The sequence below is a fragment of the Cryptomeria japonica genome, chromosome 1 (genome assembly GCF_030272615.1).
Source record: "Cryptomeria japonica chromosome 1, Sugi_1.0, whole genome shotgun sequence".
Taxonomy (NCBI): Eukaryota; Viridiplantae; Streptophyta; class Pinopsida; order Cupressales; family Cupressaceae; genus Cryptomeria; species Cryptomeria japonica.
In genome coordinates this window covers 558,814,614-558,837,746 of record NC_081405.1, presented here as the reverse complement: position 1 = coordinate 558,837,746, position 23,133 = coordinate 558,814,614, and the positions used below count along the sequence as shown (strand labels likewise).

The window sequence follows — 23,133 nt, the reverse complement described above, 5'->3', positions numbered from 1 at the left end:
TGTTCCTTGATGGCCCATTATTTGTAACTTCAACTTGTGTTCACCATTCCCATACTTGATATCATCCTCTATGACACCATTATCCATAGTGGCCCGATCTTGTCGACCAAATGTCTTAGGAGATAGAGAGAATTTATCAACATGAAAGATATACTCACCGCATCCCATGTATTTAACCTTTCTATTGGCCTTGAGCCCATGTTTCTTGAAAGTAGAAGCTTTTAGTGAGGGATCGACATAAGATGAAAAGAAAAGAAAAGAAAATACTAGGGAGAGAGGAAGATAGACTAGAGATCAAGTGAGAGAGGTGGAGGGAGGAAGGAAGTGGTTGATGGAAAGAAAGGAAAATACCAAGGATAGAGAGATCTTAAGTGAGTGATAGAGAGAGAGAGAGAGGAATGGGTTGAGGGAGAGACCTAAGACAGAGAGAGAGTGGGAGAGATGGAGGGAGGAAGGGAGAGGTTGATAGAAAGAGAGGGATATATATATATATATAAATAGAGAGAGAGAGAGAGGGTTGGAAAGAGACAGAGAGATCAGAATGAGAGATATTAAGTCAGAGTCCTCAGCCTTCTCTTTATTTCTCCCCACCTCTCTCTATCTCTATCTCCATATTTCTATCACTCACACACATTTCATGTTTCTCCCTCCTTATCTCTATCTCTATATTTCACTCACTCACACTTTTTTATTTTTGCCTCCCTATGTCTATTTCTACTTTTATCTTTCACTTAAGTGCACCCTTTATTTCTACATTCCCATATCTCCCTCTCCCTCTCTATTTATATGTATCTATCTCTATTTATATCTATCTCTCTCCATATATATCTTTCTTACTCATACACACACACTCTCCTTACTTCTCCCTCCCTATATATATTGCTTATCTTTCCCCCTCTCTACCTCTCTCCCTCTCTATACCACTCTCTTAATGACTTGCCTTTGTCACCTTTCTCTCTCACTCTTACCCACTCTATCTCTATCTTCCTATCCCTCTCCATCTTCATATCTATCTCTATTCTTCCTCTCTATCTTTATCTCCTTACTGCTCTCTCTCTCCCACCCTCTAACTCTCCCCATTCTATCCCTTTCTTTCCCTCTATCAATCTCTCCCTATTACAAACATAACATGATCCTACTGGTAATGGAGGTTGATTATCTTCTTGATTCAGAGGTTTTATTTTAATTATGTTTGGATCCCCTTAAGTCGACACATAATTGATTTTAAGCTATCACTTCTCCATTGTGACTTTTGTTTCAAAAATAACGTCATCTGCTAGATAGTCCACCATTTGGCCTCATGCAATACATACATTTATGCTAAAAATAGAAACCACTTTTTTTTTCAAATTTACCTTCCACACATCTTCAACAAACCCATTGCACACCAAAGTACAATAGCTTGTTACATTTACAATACCCCATCCAAACTAAAGTTTCCACCTTGATGTAAATGCAGCCTAGAATGCAAAACTTTGTGGACCCTAAAAAATTTGACCTTCCCTGTTACGCTGTGATGTTGGGCTGCTGAAAAATTGTTTTCTTTTTAGCTCGGAGATCCATATGTAATGTTGAATATTCTACGGGTTTTTATTTTATATTTCTTTTCAAAAAAATTGACGAGAGTAGAATATTTACCACATGAAAGCTCGATCAGGCAAGGAAGTACAAGATATTTGTTTCGCTGATTATCCCATGTACCCATTGTCTATTCAGCACCCAGACTTACCATTTGATCATGTTTTTTAAATAATTAAAATTAAAATATAATAACATTTTTTTTCAATAAATTATTAAAAATGATCAATGGTAAATTTTATTTGCTAGATAGAAGTTGCCATGAATGTATCCTAATACAATTGTAAAACTCGAAAGATTCTTCGACAGTCGTAATGTAATTGAGTTTGATAAAGAAACGTGCTTTCCTCTCTTCTCCTATATCACATCACTGCCTTTGTTAATAATAATTCATTTAGACTTTGGCCCTGTCTGGATTTTTCCTCAGTGCTTTGTCCGTGCACGTCTCTTCGACCAAGACACTTGTGTACTGCCCAAGATACCTGAACTTAGTGCTGTCTAGACATTTGATATTAAAGATAGTGCTGTTCTAAGGCTGGGCTTTTCTACAACATGATCCACAATATTTAATGTAAGCTGTTTATTAGAAGAAAACAGCCGTGTAGAATATTCAACAAAAGGAAGCTCTTACCTTCTTGATCAGTCCAACCTTATCTCTAGCCACCCACCCACCTGTGAAAACACGTTCTTGGTTTCTTAGTGCATGTCTCATCGACTGCCCACGATTTACAATATTGAAAGATAGGCTGCCTATTAGAAGAAAACACCCGTGTAGAATATTCGACACAAGCAAGCTCTTGTGCCTCATTCTGATTTGCGGCAATGGATACCCTGCAAAAACCTCACGTCGTGTTTGTGACGTTTCCTGCAATGGGTCACTGTATCCCATCACTAGACTTAGCGAAATCGCTCGCTTCACATTCCCTAACTGTTAGCTATGTCACCACTCGCATTATAGCGCAGCGTCTACGAGGTATCATGGACGAATCCCCCCAGGCCGCTGCTCTGGATATTCAGCTCGTCGGCCTAAGCCCTAAAAACTCCATTGAAGGAGTAGCCCAGGGACGCGAAAGTATGGATCTTCTGCCAAATGGATCTTCGTCAGCCGTTATTTCATTCATCGAGAGCCTTCGACAGCCCTTCGAGCAATGGCTCGAAGAGAAGGGCAGTCGTCGACCGGTGTGTTAATCAGCGACATGTTCGTCGACTGGATTGTGCACTCTGCCGAGAGATTTGGAACTGTTAGGGTCGTTTTTGCCCCATTTGGAGCTTTTGGGACCTCTGTATTTCACGCCATCTGCAACTCCATAACCACAAATACGCTGCGGAAGGAGGGCGACAGTCTCATAATCGATAATATTTTATCATCTCCATTGAAATTTACCAAGGAACAGACGCCTGGGCTATTTCTCGAACCAGACAGTGCCGACACGAGGCTAAGCTTTATCATGGGGGTGATGCAGTCGCTTACTAAATGCTGGGGAATGCTCGTCAACACGTTCGACGAGCTCGAGCCTCGTTATCTTCAGCACCTGAAAAATATATTGAACGGTAAACCCCTTTGGTCAGTCGGTCATGTGGTTCCTTTGGGCTGTATTGCTAATACGAGAGGGAAAAAATCGGACATTAGCGAGCATAAGTTGGTGCAATGGCTAGATTCTAAAAGTCCGTGTTCAGTTATCTATGTCTCATTTGGAAGCCAGGCGTTTCTTACACAAGAACAAACTCAGGCACTGGCGAGGGGTCTTGCAGCCAGCCATCAGCCTTTTGTTTGGTCCATCAAAGTTTCCCCGGAAAGTGTATCTGCACAATCAAACCAAGAAGAATTATGTGCTTCCTACCTTCCAGAAGGATTTATGGAGAGAGATATTGGGTTGGTCATATGGGGATGGGCGCCACAGCTTGTTATTTTGTCCCACCCATCTGTGGATGCCTTCATGAGCCACTGCGGGTGGAATTCTACTCTAGAAAGTATTTTGAAGGGCGTCCCGATGGTCACATGGCCGATGTTCGGAGAACAGCATTTTAACTCTAAGCTGGTGACTGAGGAACTGGGCATTGGCGTACAGTTTTGCCAAGATAGGGATGCAATTCCTTGTGAAGACAAGGTGGAGAAATCCGTAAGACTTCTCCTCAGTAGCGACAAAGGCACAGAGATGAGAAAACGTGCTGTGAAATTTAAGGGATTGGCTCAACCATCTGTCGGAGAAGAAGGATCTTACACCTTAAATTTACAAGATTTTGCTAATGAGATGCATAAGCTCATGAAATGTAAGGCTGAAGATAGGGTTGGGTATGGATATGATGTAAGTGTCTGAAATATTGTTTTAAAGTAAAATCATGGTTTCAGGTAACTTTCTTGTAGAAAGTGTACTTCATGGTTGTGAGCACGTATTCTTAGTTTCTAATTTGCAGTGGAACTTTTTCTAAAAATTTCAATTGTCTTCATGAGTTTCTAATTGGCACTGGAATTTTTTCTAAAAATTCCAATTGTCTTCACTGATCCGAATTATGGATTCGGATGACCACACCTAAGTGATCTATTCCAGCAAGCCAAAAAGTGATCTATTCCATTCGAAAATCCAACAAATAGAAGTTCATGAGATTCCAAGGGTCACAAAAACCCCTTGAGAATCGAAGCCCAATAGTCACATTTGTTTATTACATACTAAAATCTAAAAACTACGAAAATTTCAAAAAACTATATGAAATTTTATCCTAACTTTAACTAGGCAAACTTTCTGCTCGAGACTCGAAATTACGAGCCGTTTAACTTGTTGGAAAGGTCTCCAAGAGTTAGGAGCAAAGTCCTGCAAAAAATTGCCTATGGCAACATTGTAATGGACAGGCCAAACTTTCAAGGGCTGAAAATGCCCCGAAGGCCTTCAAAATTGACAATTACTAACATATAGAAAAACTAAAAAATATATATATATAAATATTTCAAATTTTCTTCTGATCATTACTCCTCCTTTGAAGAGCAATGGGCTCCATTGTATCAACACTCTGAATGAGATGGGGGAAACGGAGCTAAAGCTGCTCCTTGGTAAACCACTTTCCTTGTTGAGCGATCTGCCCTGCTCGAAACACTTTGTATAGATAGATCTGTTGTTGTTTGAGTGTTTTCACCATGGTGTCCACAATCTGATCACATTGGAATGGAGAAGCTACACCTGGATTCAATTCTGTAGTGGAATTTGTTTCTGCCACATCTACAACATCTAATAGTGGAGGAAAATATGGCTTCAAGAGTTTCAAATTGAAGACTGGATGAAGACCCAGAAATGGGGGTAAATTAAGCTCAAAAGCATTATCACCAACTTGCTTGATGATTGTGTATGGTCCATAACGCAAAGGCGAAGCTTCCTATTGGCACTCTGCAATCATTACTTCTGAATATGCAACCACACCTTGTCCTCGACTTGAAATTATGAGGAGTACGATGCTCATCATGTCTCTCCTTATATTTCTAATTGGTATGCTCCAAGATTTCATGGACTTGTTGTTGTAGATGATGAATTCTATCAATGAACTGGGTTGCCTTATCTTCCTCCTTACCAACACATGGAAGCAAATCAGGCTCAATAAGTGGTATGGCAACATCCATGGGTGCAAGTATTTGATAACCAAGATAGACCTCAAATGGACTGACCAATGGAACTGTGGATTGCCCTATTGTAGCTATGTTGAACGTATGGAAGACTTTCATTCCATGTGCAAAGATGTTTTGAGTGATACATGTGTAGAATGTGAATGATCATCTGGTTCACTACCTCTGTCTGGCCATTTAATTTTGTGTCCATCTTTTCCTATAATGTGGACCAGAACTTACTAAGAAACCTATTGTCCCTATCTGAAATGATGGTATTTGGCAAACCAAAATGACCCCAAATGTGTTCAAAGAAAATCTTTGCAGTATCCTCTACAGAAATTGTTTTTATACAAGCCACTATTACTGCCATTTTTTAGAACCTATCTACCACAACATACACACAATCGTGGCCTCTTTTGGTGGTAGGAAGACCAGACATGAAGTCCATAGAAACTGAATGCCAAGGTTTTTTAGGAACAAGAAGTGGTGAATACAATCCAAGTTTACGATTGGCAGGCTTAGCAATAGCACATGCAGTACAAGCTTGAATATATGAAATGATATCATTTCTCAACTTTGGCCAATAAAAATACCTCTGAAGTATAGCAGTAGTCTTACCTATGCCAAAGTGACCAGCAACCTTACTATAGTGAGCCTCCCATATCATCTTTTTGTGTTCTGCATTGGGCACACAGATTTGGCCAAGGTGACAAAGCATTCCATTCTGCAAATAGAAATCATTCACTTGATGTCCCTTCACCAATTGATTATAAATATGTGCAAATTCAACATTCATTCTCATACAAAAAAGCTCAAGCTTCAGTTTGATGACCACATGAGTCCAATACCATATTGATAGCTACAATCGAAGGCCTGCTCAAACAGCCTGCTACTTTGTTAGTGCTTCCCTTCTTGTGGTGAATATTGAGATGAAATTCTTGTAGATAGGTTGACCATCATTGGTGTCGATCATTCTGCAACTTCCCTTGTGTTTGCAAGAATTGAAGAGGTTTGTGATCTGTGTGGATGACAGTCTCCTTACCCAAAATATAATATTTCCACTGCTTACATGCTTGAACAATAGCATACAGTTCCTTGTCATAAGTGGCATACCGACACACAGTATCAGAAAAATTCTGACTATGATATGCAACTGGGTGACCATTCTACATAAGGACAGCTCCCAAGGCATATTCTGATGCATCAATTTGTATTTCAAATGACTGTTGCAAGTCAGGAAGAGATAAAACTGGTGCAGAACATAATCTTCGTTTTAACTCCTCGAATGCTTCCTATTGAGAACCTGTCCATTTAAACTTTGCCTGTGTTCCTCCCCGCAATGACTGATTTAGAGGCTAAGACAAATGGGAAAATCCCAACACAAATCTACGATAAAAGTTTGCCAATCCAAGGAAACTTCGTAACTCTGTGAGATTTCTAGGAGATGGCCAGTCCTTAATTACTTGTATATTCTCCAGGTCAACATGGACACCCTCACTATCAATAACATATCCCAAGTATCTGATACTCTGCGTACCAAAGGAGCACTTTTCTTTGTTTGCATAAAGCCCATGATCTTGTAAAGTTGAGAGAATGTTTTCCACATGTTGCAAATGTTCATTTAAGTTTTGTTGAAGATGAGTATATCATCCAAATATACCACCACGAAAGAATCAATGAATGGCCTGAGTACATCATTCATCATTCTCATGAATGTCGTTGGGGCATTTATTAGACCGAAAGGCATCACTAGCCACTCAAACAATCCCTCTTTAGATTTGAAATTTGTCTTCTACACATTAGCTGAGTCAATTGGTACTTGATGGTATCCCAATTTCAAATCAATTTTTGTGAAGAATTGGGCCCCTCTAAGCTGGTCCAAGAGGTCATCTATCTGAGGAAGTTGATACCTATTTTTTACTAAAATTTTGTTCAAGGCCCTATAGTCAATGCAAAGTCTCCAAGTTCCATCCTTTTTCTTTGCCAAAACAATGGGACTGCCACAGGGTCATGCACTTGGATGAATATGTCCTTTCTCAATCAATTCTTATATTTTCCTCTTAATTTCATCATTTTTTAATACTTATCTATGATAGACTGGTTCATTAGGCAATGAAGTTCCTGGTATCAAATCAATAGTGTGTCTTACTTGGCAGTGTGTAGGTACCCCAGTTGGCAACTTAAACAAATTCTCATATTTTATCAAAATTTGGTCCATTGATCTTTTCTGTTGTGTTGTGGTGTTTGTGATGGTATTGGAATTATATATAGACTTCCTTTCTTCTTCTGAACGAATCATTAATAATATGAATGTTCCTATTTTTGGAAACCAACCTCCTACATTGCTTAGCACTAATCAAAGAGGTAGTGTATGCAGGGCTTACCTCTGGTATTCTCACCTAATCTGATTGTCACGCTACGAGGTCTGGATTCATAGACACCATGGTGCTGGTACATATATGGTTGTCCCAACAAAACATCACAAACATCTAAAGGAGCCATATCACAGATTACTTCATCTTTGAAAGGCTTTATAGAGTAGGAAATGTGACACTGTTGGTGCACTTGGATATCTCTCCCTTGACTTACCCATCCCATAGAATAGGGTTGCGGATGTGCTGTCGTTTTCAAATTCAATCTTTTCACGGTCTTTGCTGATATTAGGTTCTTTTGACTTCCACTATCAACAATAAAGTGCAGGCCTTTTCCTCTGACCCACATCTTTGAGTGAAACAATCTCTCCTCATCCTCTCGGGGCAATACCTTTGTAGTAGCTATCGTTGCATATGGATCAGCCTCAATGATTTGTTCATGAGTTTCTTTTGGGAAAGATTCTGCCACCTGAGGTTCTTCCTTATCCTCATGTGTCTCCATCATTAAAATCTTTATGGTTTTACAATCTTTTGTGTTGTGAGAGGGACTCTTATGGAATTCACACCACATATTGTTCTCTTGCATCTTCTTCATACCCCATGCCTTTTTCGTTGGTGAATTGGGAGAATATTCCTTGGAGGTTTATTTCCACGTAGTTTTTCTACCTTCACTCTTCCATCTGTTATTTGCGAAGTTATCCCTCCTTCCTTTCTGTTTGAATTTCTCCTCAATTTTTGTAGCAAATTTATATGCACTAGGTAAAGTCTCTATGTTTAGGAATTCCATTTTGGTTTGAATATACCTATGGATTCCACTCTGATATTTTAAAACCCAGTGCTTCTCACAATCTTTGATGCCAAGTTTTGTTGTTAAAGCATGAAACAGATTAGTATATTCTTGAACAGTTTGGTCTTTTTTCTGTCGAAGCAATTGCCACTGCATATATTTCTATTCATATGTATCTACAGGAAAATATTCTTCCTTTATGTGCTCCATGAACTCTCCTCATGTGGGCTTTTGATCAAACATGAACATAGTGCCCGTTTCTACTGCCTTGGTTGCTAACTTCGCTTCCCAAGAATCTTCCACATCATTTTCAGCTTTGAGAAGAGCGAAAGTTATTTTCTCTTCATTTGAGAATTGGCTGACAAAGAAATACCTTTCCAGTTTTGAAACCCAGTCATCAACGGCATCTGCATCAATCTTTCCTTGAAAGGTGGATATATCAAAATTCACTTGCACCTTGAATGGTGTATACCCTGTGAATGGTGGTTTGCAGGTGACCCACGACTTTCCAGTATCTGCTTGAACTGCTCCATTATTTCTTCTCATTATTTTGTTAATGCATCTGCAACCAACGCTTTAATGTCATCCTCGATCTGCAACTTAGCCATCTACGATGTTGTGCGTCTCAAAGGAAGGTAGTCTGAATGATTCCTTGTTTCCAACCTCAATCTTTGATATGTTGATAACGTGTGATATGACATACAGTAGTGAACTTTCTCTGATACCACTGATCCGAATTATGGATTCAGACAACAACACCTAAGTGAGAACCTGTGGTATTGTGGATGAGCAAGATAGCACAGAATTGAAGCAAGCCAAAAAGTGATCTATTCCATTCGAAAATCCAACATATAGAAGTTCATGAGATTCCAAGGGTCACAAAAACCCCTTGAGAGTCGAAGCCCAACAGTAACATTTGTTTATTATTAAATAAAATCTAAAAACTACAAAAATTTCAAAAAAACTATATGAAATTTTATTCAATTTAATTCCATCTCTTAATTTTTTTTTTTATCAAAGATGATTAAAAATGATAAAGATCGAGGCCAAAACCCTAATTCGACACCGATTAAGATTTACGATGTCCAAATGATATAACAAGATGATCACGACAGAAGATTGTAATTCAAAAAATGATATTGACAAGACCTAATTGCAAATGTGAAAAACACAATCAAAAGGGAAAGAAGTGCAGAAGAATGACAAGATGTCGACAAATGATAAAGATCAAGTGCGCGACATAGAAGAAATATTAATAAGATGTAAAAAGCCTAAAATAAGGTCACGCGAACATGTTAAAATATGACACCGCAAGCATTGACCATTTTTAGATGCCTACAATCTCCATAGTAAAATATAATAATAAAATATATATATCTATGGAATTAAATTGAATAATGTAAAGATAAATGCTATTTATTTTCCCCTCTACCAATAAATAATTTGAAAAATAAAGCTTCTATTATATTGTTATTAAAATTTCTAGATAATAGAAGCTTTATTTTTCAAATTATTTATTGGTAGAGGGGAAAATAAATAGCATTTATCTTTACATTATTCAATTTAATTCCATCTCTTAATTTTTTATTCTACTACTCCAATTTATCAACCTTTTATACCAATAATAATGTTAATTTATATTATTATATATAATATAATAAAAATATTAATATAATAAACAAACTTGTTGAGAGAACTCAAATTGAGGATAGGTTTTTTGGCGGAGCTCTGCAACCAAGGGCACACACGAACAATCCTTGGCTGCAGGTCGGCTCTCTGCCCGGGGGCTCCCAGACCTAGTGGGAGGCTCCCACATTAACTCTGCTCGTGGCTCCATTAATGGAGAAAGAAATAGACGGCGATGGGATTAATACCCACAAGGCATCCACTAATGGCAGAAAACCCTTTAGTCAAGTCGTTCAAGGGCTCCGCATGACCTTTCCAGACGAGGCGAGGTTCGAACCAGAGGTGACCCAAGATGCAGAAGCAGCCCAAAATTGTGAAGAAGGTGAGGTTGCCTCAGCCCCAATAGTCATCATTAAACCTAATTCCTTTATGACTGAATGTATTTCTAAATAAATTGCTAGACTTAGGGATTTTGCGATTTTTCTAGCAGCCCTAGATGTAGATAAAATACCATCTAGACAATATCTTAGTAAATGGTTTCAAGATACTTGGTGTATTAAATTGGGAATTCAGTTTTCATTCTGTAGAATATTACAAATAGGCTTATTTCTTATTTTCTTTCATGATAAAGAAATGCAAAGGAAGGTTGTAGATAAAAAATTTTGGAGTGTAGGTAACGCCTGTTTTAGGGTTGTTCCTTGGACCCCTCTTGCATGTAACGAGGAAATAATGGCACTCTCCAACCCTAAATGGGTACTTATTAAAAATGTCCCCCCATTTTTGTGGAACTGTATATCTAAAATTACGGAACTGCTTGGAAAAGTCATTAAAATTGACTCCTCAGCTACTCTACTACCGCATATGGATGCGAGGGTACTCATTGCCTTCAACCCTGGAGTAACTTTCCCCTCTGGAATTGACATTTGTATTGAAAACCAGCTCTTCTCATGCCCCCTAGAATATTTAGGAGGGATTAATGCATGCCATAGATGTAGAAGAAGTGGCCACTACCTTAAAAATTGCCCACTGATGGTGAAGAAAAATGGTACCTCCTTCAAGAAGACCTCCAGTAGAATCCACCTTCACCCGGACTCGAGGGAGAAAAAAAAAATGAACCTAATTCCTCTGCATCCCCTCCTCTAGACCCATCTTCCCTACCCAGGGTTGCTGAATCAATACCCGTATCTGATCCTACTCCCCCTATTTCCGAACAACAAACCCACCCTTGCCCCTCCAGCAATCCTCCCTCAATTGCCGAATCTATACTCAAATACCAGTCGGCATTAAAAGAAGCTACTGTAGCTGCTAGTGAACCTGAATCAGTGGAACTAGATAATAGCAATTTCTCCTATAATTTGGGTGGACCCAGGAAGCAAAATGCTTAGCAAATTATCGTTGACAAATTGAAAATGGCTCCAGAATAAAGGAAACAACTAGAACTTACATTAATTAACCAAAAGAAGGAGATTAATTCATGTACCATACCCTTCCTCCAAGAGTTGATTGGAGGGGAAGATGGTGGTACTCATATTACCACCAGGGCCACCGAGATGGTCAACCACTACCCTCATGAACCTAAAGATAATATAAATGACCCCTATGGAGATATGAACATCCCTCATATTGAAAATACACCATTGGAGTCAAAAGATGGAGGGGATACAGGACCCCCTGAAATGACCTCCGATAGCACTGATGGGGAGATGGGGCCTACCACTTCTCCTTCTGACCAACCCCTAGAGAAAGGGCATGGTAATGAACCTGGGTTGCAGTCGGAAGAAACTGTGACTAGAAATAATGAAAAGGAGACTTCATTTTCCCCTGACCCTAGAACCTTTGAGGTTGGAGCCAAAGATGGGGGAGAAGAGCTAGCTAGTAATAAAACAAAGAAAAAAAGGAGGAAAAGATCTCCTAAGGTAAGTAAAGACAATACAGCTAGGAAGGAGTCCTTGGGACCTGAACAACTCTCTGAACTTAGGAAGAAGAGAGGTAGGCCACTATCAACTATGGCCTTTGATGCCAGCTATCTGTCTAAACTTGAGGAATGGCCCAAATGCTTTGAAGGGTTTAAATCCCTAGGGGACAATACTGAAGCAACCTCTTAATGATGAAAACCATCTCATGGAACATCAGGGGATTAGAGGCCCCTGACAAGAAATATGTGGTCAAAAGATTTCTAAATATGCACAAGGAAATTGACTGCCTTATGCTCCAAGAACTAAAATTGGTAGGATTCTCTCTAGAAATTGGGTTAAAATCCATCGAGAGAGATGCCACCCCCTTCTTCACCAATCACCCTAAAGGAAAGGGTGGAGCTGCAATATTGTTAAATCCTAAATGGACGAATAAAGTTATCAAATGGGGACAACCCCCTTGTGATAGGGCAGTCTGGGTAAACATACAGAATGAAGGTATTACATTTGGTCTCTTCTCAATCTATGCATCTAATGACTATCAAGAAAGGGGGGAGATGTGGGAATGGATTGCTAATTTAGATGACATCCCCTGGCTCTTGGGAGGTGACTTTAACATGGTAATCAATGCTCAAGATAAACAAGGAGGGAACAAGGTGGAATGGAGAGGTGTAGAGAGAATTCACTGGGAGAGGATGGTTAACAAAATGAGATTGACAGACCCAATAGCAGGTAAAAAAGAGGAGCACAAGTCAATTTGGTACACCTGGTGCAACCACCAACAGTACAATAAGAGGGTCTATTGCAGACTAGATAGGTTCTACTTCAACAAGGACTTTTTTGAAATTATTAAAAATGAGGATGGTCTTCAATATGTTGTCATACCGTATACACTATCTAATCATCACCCCATTATGATTGGGTTAAAGGTAACTAATTCCAAATCGGCCCTACCTAACCCTAGTTCAAATTTTAGAATGAACACTAGCCTACTAAAAGATGGTGACCTAAAATGTGCACTGTACCTGGTCAGAATGTTTAGCAAACATGGAAACAGTCAATTGACAAACATTGATAGATGGAATCAAAATATCACAACCTGGACCTCACTTTGTGAGGTGGTAGGCAAAAAGAAAGCTAAAGATGCCAGAGCATCAAAGGTGCAATTGCACAGTGCATTACAATTGGCAGAATCCAAACTTCAAGAGGATCCGGAAAATGTATCACTCACCAATCAACTAATCAAAGCCAAAAATGACCTTAGAAGGCTCCAAAACTAGAGAATCAAAGGATGGAGAACAAGGGCTAAACTAAATTAGCTAGATACTCGGGATCGGGGATCTAAGTTTTTCTTCCAGATGCTCAAAATGAAACAAGCAAGAGAGAAAATAGACACCATATGGGAAGAGAATAAGAACCTCTCTGAGCCCAATGATATTCTAGAGTGCTTTGCTTAGTTTTACAAGAAGTTATTCTCTGCAGAACCAGCTAAGGAAGAACAAGAAAATGCAAGGAAAATAGTTATGTCTTTAGTCCCCAAACTCCTTGAGGAAGAAAATAGCAGGATGCTTGAAAGAACTATCTCTAAAGAAGAAATTAAAGAAGCTATAGTGGCCCTCAATAATGACAAATCTCCTGGTCCTGATGGATTCCCAGTAGAATTTTACAAAGATAATATTGAGTGGATTGTGGATGATCTGCATGTTCTATACTATGAGGCTATTCACAATGGGCCCCTGGGAGAAAACATAAACCAAGGCCTTATTAAGCTCATTCCTAAAGAGGGTGACAGAACCCTGGTTAAAAACTGGAGACCCGTTACACTATTAAATGTGTCATACAAGATCTTAGCGAAATTGACAGCAAGCAGATTAGAAAAAATCTTACCAAAGATTATCAACTCTACACAAATAGGATTTGTCAAAGGACAATATATACTAGAGAACTTAATCACATGTTGGGAATCACTTCATTGGGCAAAAGAGTCAGGGCAGAATGGGGCTATGTTACTCATAGACTTCGAGAAAGCTTATGACATAATAGAATGGGAATATATTATACAGATGCTCCAGTCGCTAGGATTCCCCCCTAGGTTCTGTAAACTGGTAAAAACCCTATTATGTGATGCTAATGCCATTGTAGAAGTTAATGGAATGAGATCCCCCAAATTTTCACTAACCGGATCTATCAAGCAAGGATGCCCCCTAGCCCCAACCCTTTTTGTCCTAGTTGTTGATGCAATGTTCTACCTACTTAAAGACTCCTCTGTCACTCCTCCTGTCAGGGGCATTTCACTACCTAACAAAAAGGAAATCTGTAATGTCCAATATGCTGATGATACTGCAATATTAATTAAACTTAATGAAGAAAACCCTGTTGCTCTGCTGAAAAATATAGAGCTATTCTGCCTAGCCTCTGGAAGCAAGATAGCTATGCACAAATCCAACCTACTTGGCTAGGATGAAAGCCCCCCGAACTGGCTCTCAAAATTATCTCTCAACTAGCTGGGCACTTCTCATATTGTTAAATATCTAGGCATCCCATTCTCTGTCCTCCCAAATGTAAAAGAAATGTGGGACTGGGTAAGGAATAAGATAGAAAAGAAGCTCTCTAAATGTAATAGGAACTATCTGTCTCTAGCTAGAAGATTTTAGGTCTATCAAAAGATCTTGGCATCATATAACATATACTTCTCTTCTGCCTGGCTCTTCAAAACTATCAATTTAATAATATCCAAAAACAAATAAGGGATTTCCTTTGGTCTGATGGAAAAGGTACCAGGAAGAAACATGCAGTGAAATGGGAGTGGTGTACTATGCATAAACTCTATGGTGGGATGGCTCTAAAAGATCTCAAATTACAGGGTATTGCCCTCGCATCCAAATGGATCCTCAAAGACATGGATGGAGATGAGCCATGGAAAGTCCTAATAAGGAACAATATTTCATCCTCAATTCCTAAGAAAGCCAAGAAATGGAAGGGTCTCCCCATGATAGACCTTCTTCTTAGATAGATAGAGGTAGCCCCAGCTGGGTCAGAGGTCTTTAAGTCCCTATGGAAAGCTTGGGAGCAGGTGAAACACTTGGTGCAAATCAATATAAATGGAAATAGACAGGGGCAGTTTAACAGTGACAGATCTATATGGTGGAATCTAATTCATAATGGGAAACCATTGGTAGCTTTGCAAGGCTGCTCTACACTAAAGTGGCACAATATGGGAATTAAGTATTTTGACCAGATTCTGGAGAATGGCCAATTGAGAACATGGGAGGACCTGAAGATTACCTTCTCTATCCCACTATCCCAGAGCAGAACGTATAGCATCTTGAAATCGGCCTTAGCCACTTCTCTTCCCCCACCTCACCCTTCTCTCCCCCACTCTTCCATCTCTGCACTCTGTTGGGTTGATGGCACACCTCTCCCCTCCCTTAAATCCAAATGCATATATGTGTCTCTCACTGAGGCATATGCCATTTTTCTTCACCTGAATAGATGCTGGGAACTAAAATGGGAACCAAAGGAGTGGAAAGATAGGTTAGGTAAATTCTGGGGGTCTCAAAATGAACCAAAAAAACAATTCTTTGGCTGGAAATTGCTGTTAAATAAACTCCCCATTAAAGACAAGGAGGGTAACTTCCTAAACTGCAAAATTTGTAGAGTACCAGAATCTGTAAAACACATATTTTTTGAATGTCACTTTGCAAAGGAAATTTGGAAATTGTTCGGTCTTAATCTGGAAACTAATGCTATTGAAATTATAAATGTTGTTTTAGGCTACATTAAGGGCTGTAGGAAAACTACAAGTATCTTCTGGTCCTGTTTATCTTTAGAAATTATTTGGCTCATTTGGAAATACCATAATGGTGATGTCTTTAATGAGAGCACCAGGCACCTCACTGAGTCTCTTAGGAGACTCATTTTTTATACTGTTTCAATGCAGGTCACTTTGGTTATAAAGTTAGACTCATAAAAGTTTGATAGATGGATAAAGGAGGGTGCCACCACCGTTTACATCAGGGAGCTATTCCATGGCTTCACATGGGAGAGAGATGAACCAGGAAAGGCAGCATTTGAGCAAGCACTCATGGACTTCATGAGACAAATGGACCGTAGACACCTACACATGGAGATTTCCTGGGAGGAAGCTTACTTGCTTCATGAGCACACCTCACATCCCCACAAGTAGGATATACTTGATGGACGCAGGGAAGTATGGCAGGATGGAAACATGGACTGGGTGGCCTGGATCCCACCAGTTGGAGACAACCTTGACCCAGATTCTGAAATCTCCTTTTCATAGTCCTTTAGAACTCTATTTTTTTGGTCCTTTTTCTCATATAATTATGATATAATTAGTGTAAACATCTTCCCATAAGTGGAGGTGCTCGTGAAACTCTATATTTTTTGTGTATGCATCCTTCTACGATGCCTTGATGTACTCGTGAAACTCAGACATTCCTAATGACATGTAATGGCTATTTGATATCTAATCAAAAAAAAAAAAATTAATATAATATGCTCTACTGTGCCTCACAAATTTGATCTTATCGCACATCTCTAATAAGTAATATTTTGCAAATCCTTCAAAATTACCTAGCCTCTACACTATAATCAGGGGGAATCTTTATCCTTTGATTTACATTCTAGAACTTTCCTAATATAGGTTCCGCACTTAGATATGACTCTACATTTTTTAGTTTAAGTTTTTAATTTCATTAGATTTATAGGGTTTATTTACATTTTCAGGGATTTTTTGATCTCCTCACTTGATGAATGTGAGATATTAATAATATGCATATCTAAAAATTATTATCACATACAACAATAAGAACATAAGTAAGTTCTAACCAAATCTTGAACTGTAATCAAAACCCTAATTGCACTGCATTCAACAAACTTCAAATTTACATGTAAAGTGCAATGAAATATCTAGCATCAGATCCAACTAAAAGGATTTTAGGGATTCATTTCAAAATCGATTAATGCTTTTGCAAATCATGAACCGAAGAAAGGATATGAAACCTCTACTCAGCAAACTCGCTTCTTTGGAGGAATTCTTAAATCTCATTAATCTTTTAGTTTTTTTTATTTCTACAAAACATTCATAGAGGATTTAATCTGTAGGATTTAAACCCTGGGATTTTTTCTTTTCATTATCATTAAGCTCTACTAACCTTGTTTTTTCAGAGAAACCCTAACAATGTGTGTTTGTAGATTTTGTAGAGGTAAAAGTCATTAGATCAATTCAAAATAGAACATTTACAGAGAAAAATCATACTTTGGGATCTTTTAACCATAAAAAGAAAAAGAATGAGGATGAGGATGAGAGATACCAAGAAAAAGCAAAAATGTAATATATAGATGTATCAGAAGAGGTATAAGAAGATACAGTGATTATGAAGGAGCTTGCAATAATATGCAAATCTATTGGGCCAAGAATGAACTATATGAATATCAAAAAATAGATGAAAGATAATTGGCAAACAAAAATAATATTAAAATTCTTACCAAAGAGTTTGTTCATTGTAATTTCTGCAAATGAAGACAAAAGGGATAAAATCTTACAAGGAGATATTTGGAAAATGAATGATGCTCCCTTGTATATTTTGTGGTGGCAACCAAATTTCAATTTGGTGAAGTTGAATCCACATGATAAACCACTATAGATCATATTATATAACCTCCCACTAGAATATTGGACTAGGGAGTGTCTAGAGAAGATCGATAGATCTTTAAGCACAATTATAGACATGGAATTATTCAATGGGGACTCCTACATGTACGCTCATATGTAGATTGCAACAATAAGACCAATCCTATAAAAGTTAGTCCTAAAGTTGGAGAATTCTCAATGGATTCAATCAATAGAAATTGAGGAGGACAAGATATATTTCTTGAGATGCTAAAGTATAAAACACTTGGAGTCAAGTTGCAAAATCAAAGGAAATTTAGAGGAGAAACCAAAAGGGAAGATAAAGAAAACTTGGAAGGTGAAAAGTCATATACTATCAAGCCCATATAAGAATAGAATATCATAAAGTTTCAATCACAGAAGGAATGTGAAAAAGAGAGCACACCTCCAAGAGATTTGTTTGGTAATCTATGTATAGAAGTTAGTGGACTATTGGACCAAGCAGATAATATTAGTATAGTAGATAAGAAGATGGATGCAATGATGATAGAGGCAAGGAATGAAAAAATGGGGGTTATTAAAGGAACATTGGGATAGATAGATATTGAGGAAGACTTCCTAAAGGAAGAATCCAATCAAAATGAGCTAGCAATTATAGACCAAAGATGTATATCTCAATTTGTGGCAGAATTGTTGGGCAAAGAAAGAATAAGAAAATGTATAAGTGGGAAATCATTAAAGAAAAAGAGGGAAGATGAAGCAAAAAAGAAGGGATACACAAGCATCAAAAAATTATTAAGAAGTACCAAGGGAGTAGAGGCCTCCCTTATGAAACAATGAAGATCTTAACCTAGAATGTCAGGGGATTGAATGCCCCTAAGAAGAAGCACTTAATCAAGTGTCATTTGCAAAAATTGATAGATAACCTTATTTTGCTACAAGAAACTAAATCATCAAAAGAGGAAGCTTCAAATTTTCTTAACTATTACAAACCATGGATTGAAAATTTTCAAGAAGCAAATAGATCAACTGGATGATTGGGTATGCTATGGAATGATAAGAAAACTTCCATTATACCAATGGAGTCTGATCAAAATCGTCTAATATCTTAGGCATATAAAATTAATCTAAATGAGCAATTCTTCATGGTTAACATATATGAGCCTATCAAAATAGATTAATAAAAAGATTACATGGAATTACATATTGAACTTCTTGTAAAACAATAAAGGAACGCAAGTGATCATAGGAGGTGACTTCAATACCATCATGGACTCAAATGAGATTAGTGGAGGACTACATAAGTGAAGGAACACAATGGACCGTAGAGAGGGGGGTGAATCGGTGGTAATCAAAAACTTTAACTTCTAAAAGATCTAAACTTTAATCACAATAATCATAATGCTATGAGAAGATATATAAAACACATTATCACACACACACACACATAGTAAACTCATAACACAAGAATATACGAGGAAAACCCACAGTGGGAAAAACCTTAGTGAGAAATTCTGCTGGAGTCTACTGCTCCAATCCATCCTCACAATGAAAACTTATTACAATGTTTAGGGAACCAACCCAAGGAGCACCAACCCTGAAGTTTATGGGAACCAACCCAAAGGAGCACCAACCCTGAAGTTTATAGGAACCAACCCAAAGGAGCACCAACCCGTACTCTGAGAACCCACTCAAAGATTTACAATGAAGATAAATTACAAATACAAATTAATCACCTTGTTACAAATGAGTTTTGCAACACCTTACTGGTCTTCTCTTGAGATTAACCAGATTATTTCCTGCTCACAAGCTTTGATCTCTACCCTCTGATCTTTTATGTCAATCTCTACTTTGTGCCTTCAGTCCTCTTCTCCTCTCTAAAACCATCTCATTGCTTTCTATTTAAATCATTCTTTCTTCTTTGCCTCTCATAATGTATATAACCCATTGTGATATCTGTCATAGTTCCGCACTCTAGTCTGTGAATTGTTCTCTTCTTTGTCCTCTATATTCTGCACTTTGCATGTGCTTCCTGCTGTCTCTTATCTCCTCACCATCTTCTAATTATTCTACATGCAATTTTTTTTTTGTAGTGTTATGTTTGCACTAGCATTGTGTTATGCGCACCTACGACCTTTTACTTTTTCATTCATTTTGTTACCTCTATTTTTGCAAAGCTTCTCCACTTACTCACTTGTAGCTCACTCTTTCTTCACCTCTTGATTGTACTTTTATTTTCTTCTTTTCTTTGCCTTCTCAATCCTCTATTTATGCTCTCTGCTTCGACCTTTAGCTGCCACTCACTTCTTCTTCACTTTTTGATTACTCTGCACATAAACGGTTATGCAATGTTATTGACAGCCCTGACGTCGTGTTATACACACCTGCATAAAATGCTTTTATGCACCCTCTTTTTTTTCTCTGTTCTCTTTCGGTCTCTATAACCTCTACCTTTTGCAGAGCTACTTCTTCTGCACACCTACAGCACACACACACACTCCAACAACTCCTCAACAATCCACTAACTTCACTTAGTGGTAATCTATGTACAACTGAGATTTTCCCTTCAAACAGATATTCTGAAAAATCTTTTTGAGCTCCTAACAAATCTGTCATGCAGTTTGATTGGATGCAATATTCATTGCACCATCTTCCATCTTCAGAATAATCTCTGGATTCAAATTACTATCTTTAGTAATATTCACCTAACTGTAGCTGTGGTGTTTTGTCAACTAAAAGGTTTTTCAGATCTTTTCATGGCGGTGATATCTTCTTTCTAAGATTCTCGAGTTGCTAAATGATTTGCCTCGTCTATTCATTTTGTCTAGCAGTTGTCTAAATTAAATGCCTTCTTTTAGCAATCTCTACATTCTTTTGACAACTCTTTGTTTTGAGCACACAACCCCATTTTCAAAAATATATTGTCAGCTGTAATTTTGTTCAGCATTTATTTCATATCTTGTTTCTCTTCTGACTGAATGATTTTCTTTTGATATGTGTGCTCTTGACTTCAAAAAAATCAATCCAACATTCTTCCCATAAAGCCTCCACATGTCACTCTGCCACTTGATGAATGGTGGGACGCATCTACATAATCATCTACACACAAAAAAGTCCACTTGTGAAGGAAATCCATGTTAGATTCACAGGTCACATAACATGCATGTTATATGCATTGTGAAACAACAACTCTTCCTTCATGTAGGCTGGCGAGATAACATGTCATCTATTGTTTTCATTATCTCGCATCACATTGTTGAAGGCCTTCTTACCCATGTGGGTTGGCGGGATGCATTATCTTTCCCCATTTTATGTTGACCTACAGGACCATTTTTCTTCAAACCTGCACGTTGTGGGATAGCGTGGTGCTTTGTTTGCCTTTTTTAAATGTTCTCCCATTGGGTTATATTACTTGTGAATATCACGTCATGGGATAATAGGATAACCTCACGCTTCTACCTTAATGTTATACCGCAAGGTTATCGTACTCCTTTATAGCACGTCGCGGGATAGCGGGAAATATAACCTATAGTGTTATTGACTTCTTCGTCACAGTTTGGTGTTACCCCGCAAGAACTTTTGGCTCTCATTTAACTTGTCGCCAAGACTAGAAAACCATCATATCGAAAGAGGACATTTTGATGTAATACAAAGGGGCAGCCAAAGGGAGAAAGGATCTTGTCGAAAGGCAAATTTACACCAAAATCAAGACATGTCGGTCAAACATTCACTCCATCTCACTGAAAAAAGAGACTATCAGTATAGCTTATAAATAACTGTATAGCCCATATTGAGTCACAGTGATAGACCAAGTTACACCAAAATGGATGATGTCACTGAGACAGAAACACAATCATGTCAACAAACTGCCAAACAATGAATTTTTAACATTTATCAACTTGTAACTTCATAGCGATAACCTGTGTGTTATTGACAACTGTGACTGATACTCCTTGTAACTGCATGCTACTAACATAGCGTGTTATACACAACTGCAACTAAAATTTTCTGAGTCAAACCAGATTTCACAATACATTTCCAACACAATTACCTGTGTCATCCTTGTCCATTTTCATCTCCTAATGACACACTTCACGCATTCCTCCTATATCTCCTTGTACGTATAACACGTTGTGTTATATGATGTTGCAACAACACTTATGCTCTTGGTCAATCATGTTTGCCCCATGAAATCACATCTCTATGGCCCTGGTCCTCTAATCACCTGTAGGTCCAATAGAAGACTTCATGCAACCTTCATGCATAATCATATAAGCTGCATAGCTCTTCTAACACCATATCAACCAATCTGATATTCCTTTAAGGTGAATATCTTGCATCTCTATCAACCCGAGACCATACCATTTTCTCATCTTCCCTTTGTGAGTTGTCTGCTCTAAGATACCTTGATCTTTCCCTCAAGATCATCATATGGCATTGTTGCATCTTCATCTTCTTTTGGGGCACACATAATGCTACATCTCTATACTTTGCCAACATAATGTCTTCATGTCTCTAGATCTCTGACCAATGGGCTTGATATTTGCATGTCTCTACATCTTTAACCAGTGGAAGTGAGGCTATCATTTTGTCCATCGACACTTGCTCACTGTAGCACTTATCATCTCTGCGTCTTTGTCCATTGCATCATCTCAACTATTGACATCAATGACAACTTCAATGCCAAAAATCTCTCCCTTTGGCATTGATGTCAACATTGCTCATTCTCTCCCACTTTGAAAACAATGGAAAAGGGCGGGACAACCAACTACCAACCTCACTCATCTTCTCCCCCTTTGGCCTTCTTCACTCAATTGTAAAAATATGTCACTCCCCCTGTGAAAATTGCACTATATTTGCAGTCAATAAAACGTCTTGGACATCCATAAAACCTCAACTTCTCCCCTTTACACAGCAGCATTTAGAATGTTTTTGATGACCCTATTCAGCAACAATCTCCCCCTAAGAACCAAAACCAATACACTCCATTTATTTTTATTTCTTCCATTTGTCTTCTTGTTGACCTCTCCTTTGGACTACCCATTGTACACCTTGTTATGCATGCACTCTAAACACTACATCTTTGTCATTCATGCCTACTGCAACATTCAATCTTCTTGCAGTCTTTGTCCTTGCATTTTTAGTTGCACCATTATGATCAACCATCTAATCTAATGATTTTCATTTCACTATACTCAAGTAGAGTATTATCACCAAAGTCTATGAGACAAACTCTATCCTGAACCCTTTCAAACTTGGACTCATATCAATCCCTTCATATGCAAGTTCTATGCAACATCTTTGCTTGCAATAGTTGTCTGTAACCTCTTAATATAGACCTTCTTCACATTGAGAGTTTCCATCTAACTAACTTCTGCACTTGCAGTCATGCTCAACCTCATATATGTGAGTGTGCAATCACAAACAGATGCCATACAAGAAAAATATAAATGCCAACAATGTCAGAGCATGATAAGCCACCAATGCACAACATCCATAACTTAAACCAACTACAATAGATATAAAAAATCTTAACTAACTCAATCATCAATCAGACTGTACATAGAAAGTCATCACTCTAATCATCATTCGGGTTATTGGATCTTTTCTAGTAAACTATCTTCACACTAGAA

At 38.2% G+C, this 23,133-nt stretch overlaps 1 protein-coding gene across 1 annotated transcript; it reads left to right on the top strand.

Moving 5' to 3' along the window:
- Positions 1 to 2,774: 2,774 nt before the first annotated feature.
- Positions 2,775 to 3,896, top strand: LOC131056920 (anthocyanidin 3-O-glucosyltransferase 4). Its single transcript, XM_057991193.2, has one exon. The coding sequence runs from the start codon at positions 2,775 to 2,777 to the stop codon at positions 3,894 to 3,896; it is 1,122 nt and encodes a 373-aa protein (XP_057847176.2).
- The last annotated feature ends 19,237 nt before the right edge of the window (positions 3,897 to 23,133 follow it).

Bases quoted from the DNA above. Each gene is read 5' to 3' on its own strand.
- LOC131056920 (XM_057991193.2), top strand. From the start codon at position 2,775: ATGTTCGTCGACTGGATTGTGCACTCTGCCGAGAGATTTGGAACTGTT.